This window comes from Juglans regia, chromosome 8 (genome assembly GCF_001411555.2).
Source record: "Juglans regia cultivar Chandler chromosome 8, Walnut 2.0, whole genome shotgun sequence".
NCBI classification, from domain to species: Eukaryota; Viridiplantae; Streptophyta; class Magnoliopsida; order Fagales; family Juglandaceae; genus Juglans; species Juglans regia.
In genome coordinates this window covers 3926519-3946603 of record NC_049908.1, presented here as the reverse complement: position 1 = coordinate 3946603, position 20085 = coordinate 3926519, and the positions used below count along the sequence as shown (strand labels likewise).

General features: G+C 32.9%; 1 protein-coding gene across 1 annotated transcript; it reads left to right on the top strand.

The window, feature by feature from the left end:
* Window positions 1-6840: 6840 nt before the first annotated feature.
* LOC108991151 (protein GLUTAMINE DUMPER 2-like) lies at window positions 6841-8178 on the top strand. The gene has a single exon (XM_018965305.2). The coding sequence runs from the start codon at window positions 6944-6946 to the stop codon at window positions 7448-7450; it is 507 nt and encodes a 168-aa protein (XP_018820850.1). The 5' UTR covers window positions 6841-6943; the 3' UTR covers window positions 7451-8178.
* The last annotated feature ends 11907 nt before the right edge of the window (window positions 8179-20085 follow it).

Below are 20085 nucleotides of genomic sequence, written 5' to 3'. Positions count from 1 at the left end.
GAAGTTTGTATTTAGCATTACTCTTTAGATTTATAAAAAATATTTATTTTTTTTATCAAATTTTAAATATTATTTTGATGAAACAAATGCTAATGCTCGATCCAGTTCAGATGAGGATTGGAGTGGTGGCGGGGCCGAGAATCTCGGCGCGGCGCACCCTTGGTCCAATGCAAAGATTTTTGTATAACATCTGTCCGCTCACGGGAAAGCAAGTGCTCTGACCCCTTTTTGTTCTCTTTTTCAGTCACTACCCCCTACACTTCTGATTACTGACTCATCCTCCACACATATCATATCTGCGTTCCATCGCCCAGACTTAATACTACATAGCAAGCCTTGTATTTTTTTGTCCATCTTTTTTGGTGCTTTTTGCCTTATTTCATAGCTTTTGACCGCTTTTTATTTTTCCCTTTTGTTGGGTTGGAGAGGAATGAACCATCTTGTCTATTGTCATGTGTGTTTGTGTTTGTGTTTGTGTTTGTGTGTGAGAGAGAGAGAGAGAGGTAAACTTGGTTGGTGGAAGCGTTGGATGAGTAATTGGGTGCACCGATATTCACAAGTCGCAGCATTTTAATGTAGTGAGATTTACACACTAAAGGGACATAGATCCGGTAATCAAAGACATAATCGGTGGAATCCTTGAATGAGTCGTTCGAGATTCTGTGTTCCAAGAAACTGATGAACTCGCAATTGGAGAATCCGAAATTTCCTTGTAGGCCGTTGCCTCCACAGACAAGCAATTTTAAGCTATGTTTTTATTTTTGTTTTTTTAAAGAACGTAGTGTCTTGTCTTGGTGCCTTTTCCGCTCCATTCCATCTACTTGGTCACGCTCACCGATCGAAGTTTACTACCGAATTCCTGTATAGAATTCAGCTTTAAGCCACTATTTCATGTTTGAACACACAGACAACTTGCAACTTGCAATTATTTGCACGGGGACCCTACACTTTTGGGGGGTGGGGGTTCTATTTCTTCAACATGAATAGATACACTTTCGATATTGTACTCAAAAGCTTTATATTTCGAACTAGCTCGCCGCCTAGCTGCTAATTAACTGTCGACGAGCTGTTATAAGTACTCACAACCTCAATATTCTTGGAAGATCAGGGCTTATGTGCATACAAAAACTGGTTTGGCAACCTTATCGTATACATGCTGGACCCTTCCTATTTATTATTGGTGCAGTCAGTTTTGTTTGTGTGTGCATTTGAAGCCAAAATGCCTTTTAGGTTGTTGCATTTTTTGAGGGCAAAGCACATGGAAATTTGTGATCATTAATTTGGACCACATCACAATTTCTTCACATGATCTTAAGCAGTTCCAACTTCCAATTAATATTGACTTTTTTGTTTGGTTTGTCTACTATATATTGCCTTTTGAGTAATTAATTAAAGCGAAAAAATGGGTTAAATTCATAAACATCACTCAAGTACATACTCTTATTTACTTATCTTCTGGCTAGTATGTGTACGTGTCTATATATATATATATATATATTAGCTCAAACTTTCTCGATTGAGATGAGTACTACTGTTCTATTAGACTATGATCATCAGAGTAATTCAATAATCAAACAAAAAACAAAGCCTGAGAAAAAAAGGGAAGTGGCAATCCCACTTCAATAAAGTAATAAATTTATTAGTTATCATCATGCTGCATGATCTAGCTAATTCCATCCATATAATCGATACATAGTTTGAATTTTTCTGCATACTTTCTTAGATAATTATATATTCTTCTGGCAATATTTTTTAACATATATGTTTGGATACCTTCCAAATGGCTCCAATAAGTTGTTTCAGAACAAATGGGATTCCCGGTACATGCATTAATTATCTTATCAATACCAGCTAGCTAGCTAGGCAAATAAGGAGTACTAGCTGCTCATCTTGATGCTAACATAAGCAAACTAAAAGAAACCTCAGTACTCAAGCAGATGGGATGGGAAAAAGTTGTTACATATATATATCATATATATATATATATCATGTGCATGCTTGCCTAGCTAGTCATTTCGCTTGCAAATTGCACATTCTTTCAACTTTTGATGCTCAAGTTGCAAGCATATATGGCCATCATGATCATGTTAGGGTTGCCGATATAAACTAAATGGATATAGTACCCTTTAGCCTCTCGTACGTGTTGCATCTTCGCAACTGATCTATGATCAAGGCCTAATTTTCTATATATACTTATTAATTAATTAGCATCATGCATCATGTTCTAGATGATCTATGCATGAAATGAACTAAATTGTATAATAAAAAATGTTTGTTGCAACCGGCTGGTGTAAATGATCCGCAACCGGCACACTTTTTGATAAAAAAGAAGCAGGCTTTTCGTCTACCCACTCTCACCAGCTTCACTCGTAACCCGGACACATGGCCCTCTCCTCAACCATTTTCACTCTCACCAGCACAGCTTTTGTTTCTCTGTGGTTGTTAATCCTGGTTTGCTTTTGGCCGGTTTGTGATTGTCCCCAAGTAATATGTAGGAAATACAGGGATGTGTGTATTTTAAAGGTTTTGTTTTATGGTTTTGAATGATTGCCTTTGTGTTTGTCCTTGCGTTTTAGTTTCAATGGGTATTTGGGAAACTTTGGATGTTCACTGAAGTTAATTTGTTGTTTCGGGGGAGGGATTTGTTCTGGTTCCCTTTTTGTTCTTTTTCTCAGAATTTATATTCTTTTTGGGTGCTGGATTTTTTTACTCGTTTTCTCTGCAATCTAAACCAAGATCCTAGCGGGTAGAATCTGTGCTCTCCCCAGTGCTCCCTCCCTCCCTCCATTGTGTTTCAGAAACCCACTTTGATCTACCCCCACAACACTGTCTTGAGTATTCGCAGCTTCCACTGAGACTAAAAACTAATCAATGATAAAGTTTTCATGTCGTCTGTTCGGAGTCATCTAGGTTTTGGGAGCTGCTTCTGTGAAAGAAAATAAAAGAAGCTTAGAAGAGAAGGAGAAACAAGGTGCGATGGAATAGAGTGGAAACGAAGTCTATTGGGTTTTTTATTTTTATAAATGTCTGATGTGGCATAAAAGTAAATTGGCAATTACACCGCGGTTGTACGTAGAAAAACTGTTTTATAATATATTGTATATTCAGACCCAAAGCTTGATGGGTTCGTTGGATCTATATATGATTGCCTTTTCACCAAAAGCCTACAGAATGAGATGAGAGGAAAGAAGGGTAGTTTTTGGTTTCTATAGGCCACTCATGAAGACAAGTACTTCACATTACTTATTATGAGTACTTACAGAGACCTTATAACATCAACAATAATGTCAAATGTGCCATAAATTACCATAGAATTACAATATATAATTGGGCAATGCAAAAGAAGTTGTAACCTATGAAGAGGAAGGGAGATACGTTTAACTAACTAATTAATCAAGAGAGTGGAATTTGATTTGGAATATTTAACTTTTTTTTGTTCATTTTTTTTACTCCAACTAATTAATTGGATAAAATTAAACACACTGCATCTTCCTCCTGATCTTCTACTACTACTGTTGGTTCAGTACTTAAGGTAGATATATAGAGTGGGTGGAGTCGTATGGGAAGGGATCTCCAAAATGTACGTCTGGCCAGCTTGACGTGTACGCGGGGCCGGGGCCGTACTGGTGGAAGCTGACGAGGAATGCGCCTTCCTAGCTGAATGGGACCCTTCGGGCATTACTAATCAATCAATTTGGGAAGAAAGAGAGAGAGAGGGGGTTCAGAACTTGAGAATGATGGAGCTTTGCTTGCATGGGACCCTCTCCCCACCTCCATTACCTGGACTGGTTAATACTAATTCACAAGGATGAATTTGCACGAAGGGATACATACGGATATTGTAGCTGTACTATGTTTTTCGATTGGCTTCCATGCTTATGATTTCCTCGTCACCTTTGCAACATTATTAATATTGCGGGGATCAATGTGCATGCCCCAGTTGCCAATGCACACATGAAGTAGTACTAGTCTACTTGGATGCACGTAAAGGGTGGCAGGCAACTTAAAGCATATTATACAAGTGGTGGGTCCATTTTTTTAATATGTCCTGCTAATACACTACTGGGTCCCACAGTCCACCATTTTTTGTTAATTTACAATTGTGACGTACACTACCACTTTTAATTCCAATTAATCTTACTCTTTCATGTTTGAACACCCATCAATATCTAATTCCTACCTAGCTAGCCAGCTAGGTAATGATTGATAATAGAAATTAGTCTCCATGATCGGTTTAGTGGATGATTTGTGTTTTTTCTATTGGTCTCTGAATATTGTAATATGGATTAGTTATAAATTAAGACTTGATCCCATGAGTAACCCAGTGCATGTTGTCAGTTGTGTGCCCTCGCCATCTTGCCCAAGAAAACAGAGCACACTATCAGTATTATATAAGTTGAAAATTAATATTTTTTATCCACTTAATTTACATGTCTCTTGTTCTAAATATTAAAATTTAAACAAAAATTATAAATGATATTAAGGTATGCAAATTCCGTATACTCTTTTTTATAATACAGATAAAAAATTATTTTTTTAATGATAAACTCATATTTTTTTAAAAATATATATAAAAATTAAACATTCTAAAATTATATCTAACGTTAATACCATAAGAGGAATTCTAAACACAATCTTAGAGATTGCTGGCGTTTGAATGCAATATTGGATCTGGTTTATCCAAAGACAAAAAATTATAGGGAACTACCTACCTTGTCATTATTATTGATGAAATCATGTTGATGGAACATTCATAATTACACATATAGTCATCATATAGCATATCCCAATTAATTTATATCATTTCACAAAGTAATGATGGAAGGAGAGAAAGCATGCATTATATTAACCCTCCTGTGGCTGAGTCGACCTTTATTCTACTGATCTCAACAACTCTGTTATTTATCGATCCTAAGTCGAGTCTTGTAAGTACATATAACTTGGAGTCAAAACATATCCCATTAACCAACTCCGTACCCCCACAACTACCCCAAACACACCATTTTCTCCTTAAGCTTCGTTTAAGCCTGTTGCGTTTGATCTTACTGAGTTGTTTTTAGATATTATGTGAATAATAATAAAAATAAATTAATTATAAAATATTAAATAGTAATAAATAATAATAAAAAGTAAGAAAAAAATATTAATAAAATAATAAATAGTAATAAAGTATTATAATAAGATTTCGTTTAGATGTTGAACTGAGTTGAGATTGAGTTGTTTATGAATAATAGTGAGTTGAGATGGTGGAATTAATTTTGTAGGGCCAACATAAAATGAGTATTTATATATTAAAATGAGTTTAGATATATTTATGAGAAGTTGAAAAAGATTATGAATCTCACGTATAAAGAGATATTGGGTTGAAAAATGTTGTAAGTCTCACATATAAAAAAGTTTTGAGTTTAAATAAATTTAGTAATTTGAGAAGAGTAATGCTAGATATAAAGTCTAAATAGACAAATCTCATACAAACATTTTGTAAAATAATAGATCTCACTAATAAATAATAATTTTTTTTATACTTTTTTAAGATAGGGTTTACTTTTTTCAAAGGCTTATATGAAATTTATTTATTTTAAATTTGTACAGATCATTTCAAATTTTAGAATTAGATTTTTAAATGTTAAACTTGACTTAAAATTAATGTGAATTGAAATTATCTAAATTCAATCAAAGTTCCGAAGAATAAATGACTTCATGTAAGAGTGGGCCCCAGGTTTGAAGCAGTGATGATTTCCCAGATGGCCTATCACATTTCTATTTGTATGGTAGGAAAATGTCAGATGTACGATCTAGCACTCGGAATCAGATGTTCTTAAAACATAGTTCTTTTTCTTCTTTAGTTTTAATCTTTTTTTCTCCTATTCTTTTTCTATATGCCAGTACTAAGAGCATTCTCATTAGTTTGGCCAAATGAGAAAATTATCTAAAATTTAGATAATTTGTATAAAAAAACTCTACATTAGATTAACTATCTTTAAAATAATTTATATTTTTACTACAGTCATTGGCCAAATATAGAGAACCATAATTGGTTCTCCAAATATTAAAATATTAATTTTTCACTTCAAGCAAACAAATTAAATTAATTAGAATATAATTAACATTTAACATTTAGAATATAATTATTATTAACATTTGATAATACTTTTTTAATATTAATTTAATTAGAATATAATTATTATTAACATTTAATAATACTTTTAATATTAATTTAATTAAAATATAATTATTATTAATATTTAATAAAACTTTTTTGATATTAATTTAATTAAAATATAATTATTATTAACATTTAATAATACTTTTTTTAATATTAATTTAACTAGAATATAATTATTATTAACATTTAATAAAACTTTTTTTAATATTAATTTAACTAGAATATAATTATTATTAACATTTAATAATACTTTTTTTAATATTAATTTAACTAGAATATAATTATTATTAACATTTAATTGGTAGAACTATAAAATGTGATAAAAATAAATTTAATTAATTAATTATTAAAATAATAATATTTTAGTATTATATAGAATGTGAATGGCTAATCCAATGTGGAGATTAAATTTAAATGAAATAGGCAAATATAAAAAAGTATGATATTGGTTAAATTTTGAAGATGCATTTATCCAATCTAATGAGAATGCTCTAACCTGCCCTGAGTGCCTTTTGCTGTTCATTTAGATGTCCCCTTTAGCTAGCGGGTCCCACACACCGGCCCCACTTCATGCAAAATGACGACATTAATCACCAAAAACAAATCCACCCCTCAAACCAAACAAAAACCATTCTGTTTCATCTCTTTCCTTTCCCTTCTTCATCTCTATAAATACCTTTCCCCCCAATCTCCCAGTTCTTACCCCATCACCGTCTCCTCCTCCTCCTCCCCTCCACCGCGTACGTATTTTCCAACCCACTCACCCGTCAATCTTCAATGGCATCCAACCAGATCTTTAACGTAACCGCCAAGTCTCCCTCGGCTGCGCAGCCGCACTCGCCGTGGCATTCCCCGGTTCCCTACTTGTTTGGTGGGTTGGCAGCCATGTTGGGTCTCATTGCTTTTGCTCTGCTAATCCTTGCATGCTCCTATTGGAGACTTTCCGGGTACCTCGAGGGAGACGGCGCCGCAGAGAGAGACCTCGAGGCAGGCGAGGGGAAGAGTGATGATGATACCCAGAAACCCCCACCTGTGTTTGAAGAGAAAATATTGGTGATTATGGCTGGTGAAGTGAAGCCAACGTTCTTGGCTACGCCCATGTCCAGTCGATCGTCTTCTTTCGGGGATAGTAGTTGCAGTAGTTGTGGTAGCGAAAAGAGCGAGAAGGCGGTGGAAATGTCCGAGAAGGCTAAACAGCAAGATGGTGGCGGTCATGATGTTCAAGAACCACAGAGTGAGAACAGCGAGGTCCATCACGAGACTTCAGCTGTCCAGACCCATTGATTTCTTTCTTTTTGCATCCTGTACTGGGTTTGGATAATAGATGTGTTTAGTACTTGTGGGAGCTCATGAGTTTGCAAGTTTTTGTTCGGGGTCATTGTCGGAGTACTGTCTCTGTAAGAGCTTGCATGTTAGATCGGTGTGGGTTATTCTTGGGCATGTACTTCCTTTTTCTACCCCTTCTTTTCTCTTCGGGAAATGTAAATTTATTTGAGATTAGAATGGAAGCAGCACCTCTTCTTCACAAATTTAATATCTCTGAATTTTGTTTACGTGAGGGTTTTATTCCTGATCTGAAGTCTATTTTTGAGAAAAACCCAGAAACCAGGCCATATAGAAATCATCATGGTGCCTGAAATTTGACCCTAACCGGAGTCTGGTGGCCGGGAAAGCTCAGAAGGAACAGCTAAGGCACGTGGGGGGCTGGGATCGTGTATTGAAAAAGGGAGAAGCACGTGTAACGGTGCAGCAAAGGCAGTACTGTAGCTGAGCCTGATGCGGCGAGGCGAAGCTGCACAGGATGATCGCAGCTGTTGACAAGCATTTAATAATCTGCTGATCAAATTTTCATGTTATCGGTGACTATTTTTAATGTTTCGGATTGCTCTGTCGCGACTCTTGTGAGTTAATGCCATTCTCTGTTTGTACAGTAGCATTTTCGGCTTGGGACTCAGCTTTGTGTAGTACACAGAATAATCAAATTACAACGTCGTCACTCTTTTTGCTTTGTTTCTCCTAGTCTGTTGCCATGTCAAAGGAATCATTTCCTTTGGTTTTTGGCCTTCTTGGCCTATTTTTGTTGCCATATCTTTCTCTCTCTTTATTATTATTATTTTTTAATAGAAAGTAAATGCTGCTTCTATCTGTTTTGGAAGTGGTACACCGCAATGCGCATTTCTATATATTTTCAGTTGCATATATAGATGATGGCACACACATCGTGATGATACATACAGCCACCACAAAATGTCTCTGCATGATCGGATATGAAATATAATATATATATATAGTTGGACCTCAAATATATTCATTTATGTTGAAAATGATGTTATACATTAACAATGATTGGAAATGACGCTCGTTATGCTTCAAATAGTGAGCCGCCACCCAATAAGTACTTGGTGATTTGATGAATTAGTCCTTATTTACGGCTCTATATATATATATGGAAAATGATACTTGTAGTTGTGAGTGTATAAGTACCGTATAGTCACTTTGAAAAAAGTGAATAAATATGAAATTCACATGAAAATAAATTAATTTTTTAATTGTAGACTTCACTCTTTTTCAAAATAATTGTATGACGTTTACATATTTTATGACTACATATAACATTACTCTATATACATATATAGCATCTTGATCAACAGTCAATGCTAGCTTAAGGAGATATCATGGCGGAAATTATTGTGATTGATAGGGCACGATTACCAATAGTATATAATTTACACGTAGGATTATTTGTAGTACCTCAAGTTTACTTGTTTTTGCATGACTAGTCAACATATATAATTATATGGTGATTGAGTAATATTAATGCTCAGCCTTACAAAATCAAAAAGAACAAATCAGAACGGAGGCCGAAGAACTTACATTAATACTTGGGCAATATGAACGAACACGGAACAGCTATTGCATACATGATATTCATGATGTCCCAACAAAAGGGAAAAAAAAGAGAGAGAAAAAATACGGATTAAAATAAAATAAAAACCAGAATGCAATCATGAGATCGTGTATGCTCTACAAATCACTCAAGCGTTTAGTAGCAGTAGAGAATCTCTTGAAAATAAGAATCAATCCCTTAAAAGAATAACAAAAAATAGTTAAGAGAGAGAGAGAGAGACGCGGCATGCAGAGATTGCTATTTGCTTTTCTTTATATTATCTCCAGATAAATTATTTAAATTTTGTAAGAGCGCATATAAATATATATATTTATATATATTATATGAGAAATATATCCACACAAGATATTTTACAATATATTTTATAAAATAATAATATTTTTATAAAATAATATTACTTTTATAAGATAGATTATAAATATATTCCTTTTAAGATATTGTTGTGTAAAGTAATGTGAAAAGTAAATTATTTATCATTTATATATATATATATATATATTTTAGAAGACACAAGTCAAGCTATTGGTTGCATTGCAAAGAGTCATTAATTATTCTTCCACATTTATTATATTTTTGTTATGTTTTTCTTTTACTTTTCTTACAATTTACCAGTTAGCAATAGGACAGCTAGGACAATTCTATTAGTTGTTTATGATTCCTATCAGTATATATATCATTCTTTTATCACAGACGTAAAATACATTGAGCGTAATATACCAGAGGAAAAGGTTTCTTCTCCATTGACACAGTTCTCTGTTTTTATTCTTCTTGTTTTTACTTTCTTACATGGTATCACAGAGCTATTGAGACATGGTATTCATGGAGAACCTTAAACCATCGTCCCCACCACCTTCTCCCAAAACTCATTCAGACCTTAACACAAACACCTTCATCCACTATTCAAATCTCAGCGACCCAGCCAACCCCTTCCACCTCTACCATGGTGACAGCCCTGCCATCACCCTTGTTTCAGATCTACTCATCACAAACAACTACGAAACTTGGTCTCGTGCTATGCGCAGGGCTCTCCGTGCAAAAAACAAACTTGGGTTCATCACTAGTTCTCTTCTGAAACCAACAAACCCATCTGATCATTTACTTGAACCATGGGAGCGTTGTAACGATATGATAGTATCATGGATTCAAAACTCAGTCAGCCCTTCTATTAAATCCAACGTTGTGTTTGTGGGTGACGCCAAGGAAATATGGATGGATCTTCACAATCGGTTTTCTCAGCAAAATGGCCCTCGGTTCTTTTAACTCCAAAAAGCTCTCGCAAGTCTTCTTCAAGATCATGATTCCATGAGTGTGTACTATGGAAAATTAAAAACTCTGTGGGATGAGCTTTCAATCTATGACCCATTACCTATTTGTAATTATGGCACAATGAAAGTCCTCTTGGACACATACCAACACACTTATGTTATTCATTCCTGATGGAACTACACAAATCTTACTCCCCTTATCATGTTATTGGACCCCTTACCACCTCTTACAAAAGTCTTTTCCCTTATACAACAACAAGAATGTCGTCACCTTATGACCACCAACATTCCCTCTTCTGAATCCATGGCTTTAGCAACCAGAAAACCTTATCCCACCTCAAAACCCACATCTAAGCCTAACTCTCATTCGAAAAGAGAAAAACATTTTTGTACCTATTGCAAGATCAATGGCCACTCTATGGAAAATTGTTTTAAGCTTGGTAATGTTGAGGTACCTGTTTGTACCCATTGCAATATGTATGGTCATACAATTGAACGATGCTACCAACTGCTAGGCTACCCCCTAGGCCACAAGTTTTACTCCAAACCTTAGACCTCTGGTGTTTTTGCTAATCAAGCTACTCTCTCTATTAATTCTAACCTGGATAGTGTTAGTGGCGAAAGGGTGGGCCTAACCAAGCTGTAGTACCAGCAACTTATAGCTTTGTTCCAACCCAAAGATACTTATATTGCTACTACTACTCTAAACTTGAGCATCAACTCTCTCTCCATCCTCTCTGCTTCCACCTTCCTCTTCTAAGATGTCTTGTAGTTCATTTTGTTTATCTTCACACTCACACAATTCATTTTTCAATTGGATTCTAAACACGGGTGCTATAGACCAGTTTCATACTCGATCACTCTTCCAAATGGCAACTCAGCACCTATTACTAATATTGGTAATATCAAATTAACCGACACAATCACTTTGAGTAATGTGCTATGCATACCATCTTTTTCTTTTAATTTGATTTCAGTAACCAAATTGGCTACGTCTCACAATTGTTGCTTTCTTTTCTTCTCAAAATATTGTTTTATTCATGACTTACATTATTGGATAACGATTGGGAAGAGTGAGCTAAGGAATGGCCTCTACCATCTACTATGCACAACAGTTCCTCCTTCAGCTTTAACCATTTTCCTTTCACAGCATTATCATCAAGATATTCAAGTTCTTAACATTACTAATCTTGTTACACATACTGTACATGATTCTGACCTTTGGCATTATCGCCTTGATCACTTGTTTTTATCTCGATTACAATTGATCTCTGATCCTATTGTAAAGACCATATTTCAAATATTAATGACAAGCCTTGCACTATTTGTCCTTTGGCTAATTTTCATTGTCTTCCATTCTCAGACAGCTTTCATGCTGCCTTTCGGATATTTGAGTTGATACATTGTGATCTTTGGGGCCCTAGTTCTACTATTGCTCATGATGGTTCTAAATTTTTCTTAACAATCATGGATGATTTTTCAAGAGCAACTTGGTTATATTTACTTAGAACTAAAGCTGAAGCTAGAAAGTGTATTGAATCTTTCTACAACTTAGTTGAATCTTAGTTTGGTGTCAAAATTCAAGTTCTAAGAAGTGATAATGGTGTTAAATTTCAAATGAATGATTTCTTTAATAAAAATGGCATCATTCATCACAAAACTTGTGTTGAAACCCCTCAACAAAATGGTATTGTTGAGAGGAAACGCCAACATTTATTAAACATAGCTCGTGCTCTCAGATTTCAGGTTGCTCTACCTTTAGAATTTTGGAATGAATGTATTTTAAGAGCCACTTACATCATTAACAAAATTCCAACTCCACTTTTGGCAAATAAAACCCCATATGAGCTTCTCTTTAATACTAAACCAACTTATACTCATATGAGAGTTTTTAGATCATTGTATTTTGCAACAACCAATTCTAGTGGTAGGAAGAAATTTGACCCTAGAGGTCACCAATGTATTTTCCTTGGTTATCCTTTTAGAACTAAGAGATATAAACTTTTAGATCTTCAAACTCACTCTATTTTCATATCACGAGATGTTGTCTTCCATGAGCATACTTTCCCATTCCAAAGACCTTCATACATCCCTTCTCAACTTCCTCAATCTGCAGCTATTTTCAATTCTCACTTCCATGCTCCTTGTTGTTTTCCCACTAATCTTCCTCCTCCAACCTCTCAATCCACTGTTGGTACTTCTTTTGACGACTTTGCCAGCTCTATTTTACCACTCAACAACAATTCCTCATCTCTTTCCCCGTGCCTTTCCATTGACACAACTCATGACCAGTTTTCACTTACCCCCCTTCGAAGGTCCACTAGACTTAGGAGAGCACCAAAAGACTTACAAGATTTTCATTGCCAACAGGTGTTGCTTAACTCACCTCACCAATCGAGTTCCAAGGTTCCTGTTGTTTCTCATGGTAAGTCTTTTCCTTTATCTAATTTAATCTCTTATCAAAAGTTCACTCCATCTTTTCAAGCTTCCTCAATTTCAATCCATATCTTATAAGCAAGCTTTAAAAGACCCTGGTTGGTGCCAAGTTATGAAAGCTGAAATTGCAGCTTTGGAACAAAACCATACCTGGACAGTCACTAATCTACCTGTAGGGAAATAAGCAATAAATTGTAAGTATGTTTACAAAGTAAAATTTAAATCTGATGGTACTATAGAGAGATTAAAAGCTCGTTTAATAGCTAAGGGATACACCCAACTTGAAGGTATTGATTATGCCAAAATATTTTCACCAGTTGCAAAACTTGTCACCATGAGGTGCTTGTTACTGTTTCAGTAGTTAAATGATAGTTTTTGCATTAATTTGATGTAAACAATGATTTTCTCAATGGTGACTTAACCAAGGAAATTTATATAAAAAAACCACCTGGGTATGACAAAGGAAAACCCAACCAAGTTTTTGTGGAAAGCTGCCAATAATATCATCCCAACCAAGAGGAATCTGTTTAACAAAAAAATTGGTGAAAATTCACTATGTCCAATATGTGGAAGAGATGAGGAGACCGTAATTCATATACTTTGGAGCTGCCCATCTTCAGTAGATGTGTGGGCAGAGCCTAGCAGTTCAGTACATAAGTGTGCAACAGAGGAAGTGGGTTTTCTGGAACTATGGTCTAAGCTGATGAACAGATTACAGAAAGGGGAGATGAAATGGGTTGCTACCATAATGCGTAGAATCTGGTTGAGAAGAAATAAGGTGGTTTTTTATAACCAATTCTATAGCCCAAGCAAACTTATACAAATGGCTGGTGAGGGGCTGGAAGATTATAAATCAGCACTGGTAAGCCAAGAGGGATTTGCTACTGTTGTTGATATTGATGATCACAATGTAATGCAGAATAAATGGAAAAAACCAGATGCTTTTAAGGTAAAGGCTGATTGGGATGCTGCACTTGACATGGAGGCTAAGAGAATGGGTATGGGAGTTGTCATTAGAGATGAGGAAGGGGAAGTACTTGTGTCTGTTTGTGATGTCAGAAACCATGTTGATCACCCTGCTCTAGCAGAAAGCTGGGCATTATGGAAAGCATTAGAAATCTGTAATGAGCTAGCCCTTTTAAGGTTGACTTTCGAAGGAGATGCATCAGTTGTCATCAAATTGATAAATAGAGAGGAGAAAGATCAATCATGGATGGGGCATATTACTAAAGATATCAAGCAGGTTTTTAAAGCCAAAAGGGACTGAAATGTAAGGTTTGTGTCAAGAGTTGGGAATCAAGTGGCCCATCTGTTAGCTAAATATGCACTGGAGGTAGGTGAGGAAAAAATATGGATTGAGGAGGGGCCTTTTGTAATTTGCAATGCAGTTTTGTATGACAAAATTTGTAATATCCAGAATGATTAGTAATACAATGAAGGTTTGAATTCAAAAAAAAAAAAAATAACCCAACCAAGTTTGTAAGTTGCACAAAAGTCCTTATGGACTTAAACAAGCTTCTAGGCAGTGGTACTCCAAATTCTATTTCTCTCTCATTGAATTTGGTTTCATCCAATCTAAAACTGACTATAATTTGTTCACTAAACATGATAAGACCTCTTACATTGTTTTATTGGTTTATGTGGATGACATTGCAGTTGTTAGTACTTGTCAAAACTCCATTGATTCACTCAAATTTTTTTTTGAATCACAAGTTCAAAATTAAAGACTTTGGCTGTTTAAGATATTTTTTAGGCTTGAAAATTGCTCGATCCTCTCAAGGTATACATATATGTCAAAGGATGTATACAATATATTTTATAAAATAATATTACTTTTATAAGGTAGAGAATAAAAATATTCCTTTTAAGATATTATTGTGTAAAATAGTGTGAAAAGTAAAGTATTTATCATTTATATATATATAGAAAAATGATATATTCACAATACATTATACAATCATGTTTTAAAATAAAAAATAGTTTAATAAAATACTTTATAAAATAATATCACTTTATAAAAATATTATCACTTTAACATATATGTTATAAAATATATCATAAAATATATTATGTGAGTATTATTATTATTATTTATATATATATATATTTATATATGCCACGACATGAAAGAACCAACTTTTTACCTTCTCTGGAAGGACGAGCCCATGCATTATTTTCTTCTCCTTTTTATGACCAATTATGGAATGGCAAGTGTACTGATCCGTGATTTCCTTCCTTGCATATGCGGCCCCAAATCCATCCGCTTCTCGGCATTCGAGGTTTTCGTCCCAAAGGAAGAAGATAAAGAGATGCTCTTTCTTTATTATGATTTTTTTTTTTTTTAAATTACTCTTTCTTTAATTGCTTTAGGTTTTTTTTTTTTTTTTTTTTTTGATAACTTTAATTGGTTTAGGTTTATGTCTACTTTTTTGTCGATTCGTCCCTCCAAGTTCTTTTGTTTTAGTTAGGACTCATAAACCCCATATACACGGCTATGTACATTGGTTCACAACTCTCTCTCTCTCTCTCTATAACTATTTATTATATTGCGTAAATTAAGAGGGATTTATTTATATTATTATCAAATGAGTTCTTCTACTTATTATTTTTATACCATACACCTATTAAAAAATTAAAAATAAAAAATAAATTTATAGTATAAAAATAATGAATAAAATCTTTCTTTCAAAGTGCTAGTTGAGCTGAGACAGATTAAAGTCCAATATTTCAAGATGCATGGTCAAAAATTTACCAACTTTTGTCAGCTTCCATAGAATAAACTGTACCCGATTGGATCGCATTCGGCCACTCTCTTTATTCAATAGAAAGTTTTGAAGACTACGACGTGTGTGTGTATATATAGGTTTCAATTCGAGATTTAAAAAGTGTTTCGAATAATTTTTTTTTAATTTAATAATTAAAAAATATTTTTTATAATATTATGAATATTTTTTATTTTTTTAAAAATATTTATGAAGATTAAAAAAATACATAAAAAAATAAAATATACCTAGTTCGGGTCACTTTTTCAATGACTCTATCAGAACTCGTGTATATATATATATATATAATAATGCTAGTTACAATATTTCAATAAATAATTCTTATACATATTTTTTTTTTAAATATGGGTCCCATTCAACAAGAATTTTTTTTTTTAACATTTTTTCATGTTAGGATCCATTTCTTTATAAAGGGCCAATGCTATACTTGCCTATTGGGACTTGAATAAATCATTTGTATATTGGGATGTCTAATCCAATAGACTTGTCTCTTGGGATCCCATGATAGGGTTATTAGCTTCTTACAACCTATTTATTACTTATAGTGTATTTGAAGTTTTTTATTTTTTTTATTATTTTTAAGTATTTTTTTAATATTTTTTATCATTAAAAAATATATAATTTTACTAATAGTCACTTTTTTAACTATTAAGTAAATTAAAAAATTTTAAAAAAATCAAATGCAAAAAGAGTACTAAAAGAGTAGTAGGAGATTTGTGACCCTATCATTATCAGTACACACACATATATATAAATATATATATATATGGTTTTTTATTTTTTGATTCCTGAAATGGACCGCGTGTATCACTAAGATCAATTAGTTTGGGTTGCCAACAGAACAGAAAGTTGTACTTCATCCACTGAGCTCAGCACCAGCATTATTTACTCTCAACACTGATGCATGCTTGGTTTCGAGATCATCCACGCCAAAGATTGGGCTCTGTGGAGAAAGCACTCAGTGGGCCGATAACCTCACATCTTGGACCTTGGTCCATCAGAAAGATTGGGCTGTAGACTTTTTGTTGATTGGTTCATTGGATTCGTGGCTTTCTGGGCGTCTAACGTATATTTTCCTTGTGGGCTACGAGCCCGCATCCATTACGCTGTTAAAAGTGTTTCACAATTTCCTGGCTAGGAACACCAGACGGTTGAATCTGGTGGCTTTCTTATTTTTTTGGGGGACAAAATCCTTCACAAGTTGTACGTATTCTAATTTGAAGATTTAAGTGTGAGAGAGAGATAAATTAAATGGATCCTAAACTATTTAATACTTATTTAATGCTACTTGAAATATTTAAATTGACAGAAATAAATATTATAGAACTCATTTGATATATTTTTTTTTTAGAAATTCTACTATGTCATCCGAGTTATACAGCTCATTTTGTCTCATTGGCTAAAAGAATAAAGGGAACAAACGTCATTTTTTAAAATATTTTTTTAATAAACCACATGGCGCATCATATGGTGACGCCATATCAATAGAACAAATCGAACGACATACTAGGGTTACAATAGTAATACTATTTTTCTTTTTCTCACTTACAACCTTCTTTTTCTCCAAGAGCATCGAGAGCATTGGCAATGGACTAGCCAAATGCCAATGCAGATCTAAACTTTAGCTAGATATGAGAAAAAGCTTCCACATTAGACTAGCCAAAAGTCTAAAACTTAAGACTTGAGCTATAGTAAATCTTAAGTCCTCTCCAAACATGACTAGCTATTATTCACAATAGAAAGTAATATTTTATTATTTCTTCACTTCCCTCTCTCTTTGAATGGTAAAACATGCATGATATGCACATTATTTATTCTACTAATTGCGAATATTGATAGAATAGATACATTATTTTTACAAAGCATGAAGATTTAGGAAATATATGAATTGTATTTGTAAAAAATATATATATAATATTATATTATTATTTTAACTTTAAGATAGCTAGTCCAATATAGACTCATTTAGTCAAAAATTAATATTATAGCTAAAAATTAACATTCTAGCTAAATTCTAGACTCTAGGCCATTGCCAATGCTCTGAGTATTGGACTAGCTAAATGTCAATCAAGTCTAAGTTTTGACTAAATTTTTCTAAAATTAGTTGCATTAGACTGGTCAAATCACTTCAAGTCAAATTATGAGCTGTGTAGTAAATGAAAAACCAAAGTCATATTTGATAAGTTATTATTCACCAACCAAAAGAATATTTTATTAAAAAATATGCATTTTTTCTTTCATTCTTCTTCCATTATTCTTCATGTTAAATAATTTATTTGAACATTAAAAATTAAATTATTAATTAATATATAGAGTGTATTTGTAAAATATAAAAAAATTAAAATATATAATATTATATTATTATTTTGATTTTAAAATTACTAATAAAATATGAATTAACCTCTTCAGAACATCCTGATCATTGACTTGACCAATTGAGAAAGTTGGTTAAAACTTACATAATTAATATAAAAAAACATACCACATTAAATTAGACAAGTCTAAAATAATTTAGATTCTTTTTATAATAATTGATCAAAGATAGAGAACTATAATTAATTTACTAAATATATATATTGGTTATGTTCTCACAAATACATACATAATGGCGGCATTCCGAATCCTTATGTTTCTCATTGCAGTGCCATTTATTAATAGAAGAGCGAACGACTGATACTTATCAGGGGGACAAAAAAAACTAAAGGGAAAGAAAACACCGTTAAAAATAATGCATATTAATATATAGTACTGACGTCAATTAACGTACGTACGAACGTACTATAAGCCACAAAATTAATGCTTCAATTGAAAATAATATTAATTATTTGTCTCCACATGATGTACGTACGACAATTGTTTTGTATTTGTCCCCCTTTTCTTTTATTAATTAGTGAAATTTATATATAAAGATTACTCAGCTCCACAGTTTATTGGACCCGAATTAATTAACACGTATCGATCTTTGATTCTTTCACTACTTTGGATTAATGTCTATTTGCTATTCGATGGAATCAATTAGAGGCAGTACTAGTCGTGTACATGACTTTCTTCAATTAATTAATTCCTTTCAAAATAATTAATTAATTAATTAATTAACCCATGTATATATATATGCATGCAATTCGTCCACCTGGAGCTAAACCGTCGATTTCGGTTGTTAAAGCTTTTCAGGGAATTGAATGAGTCAGTGATAATGACTCAATCAATTAAGATGATTTTGGGGTACCAAAAATTATTACGAAGTGCCTATATTAGATCATGACCACTTGAAATATTCTACATATATCTCACAGAAAACAAAAAAAAAAAATAATAATAATCTTTTATATATATAATTATTAGGTGCTTAACTCTTATATTCAAGTCAAATAAAATGCCAGGTGGCGGGGTTTAGTCGTATTATATATATATATATATATAATAATAATATTATCTATAGTCTCTAAATAAAAATTGTATTATAAATCTCATTAATTTTATCTTTAAATTTTTTTAAAATTATAATTATGTCCTTATTAAAATGAAATTTTTTTCTATTTAATGAAGGACTTGCACATACAATCTTTAAATAGAGATTACAAATAAAAATTTTATATATATATATATAGTTATAAGGAAATTGTAATATTTCGTATCGGGTAATAAATTAAAAATGCTTAAGATCAAACTCGTGTAATTTGAATTATATAATTGATAATTGGGTGGTCTTTTAAGTGAACAAATCAACTAATTAATTTGGGATGAAAATATCCTAATTATCATGGCCTATGAGACATGCATTATATTCACGAAGGGAATGAATTAATGTGACCAAGTAGTACTGTTCATGAAACTTGTGAATTAAGGAGTAATTAAAAGTGGCTTCCATGCGCGCAGTACTCTACCGTACGTACCTCAAGATCAATACAAAAATATATTATTATATTTAATTTCCAAAAAAAAAAAAAAAGTGCCGGAGATCAAATAAATAATTCCGGCACTTCTTATATATAATTATTTGTTTGAAGCTTGATCATCATGAACGTATTAATTGGATACAGCATTTAGTTCCCAACACTAGGGAATTATCGATCATCTTTGTCGCATAATCATTAATCTACTCGAATTAGTACTTCAACCCAAATGATCATGATCGATGGTGGAAAAAGAGCCATTTTCTACATGACTTCTAACGACGGACCATTCCACAAGTACTACTACTCACTCAAAAACTATATATATAGTTAATGGATAATATTATGTATAGTCGTAAAATGTGTAAGTGTTGTATAATCATTTAAAAAAAAAATAAAATCTATTATTAAAAAATTAATTTATTTTTATATAGATCTCATATTTATTTATTTTTTTTAAAATAATTACATGATACTAACATAACCATTATTTCTCATTTAGATAGAGCTAAAGAATATGCTTTATTATTCCACATAAATTTCGTAATTAAATTACTGTTTTTCCTACTACTTTCTTTTAGTTGACATCCTCCCATTTATTATATATATTAATTATATATGGCCCGTTCAAGTT

Bases quoted from the DNA above. Each gene is read 5' to 3' on its own strand.
- LOC108991151 (XM_018965305.2), top strand. From the start codon at position 6,944: ATGGCATCCAACCAGATCTTTAACGTAACCGCCAAGTCTCCCTCGGCT.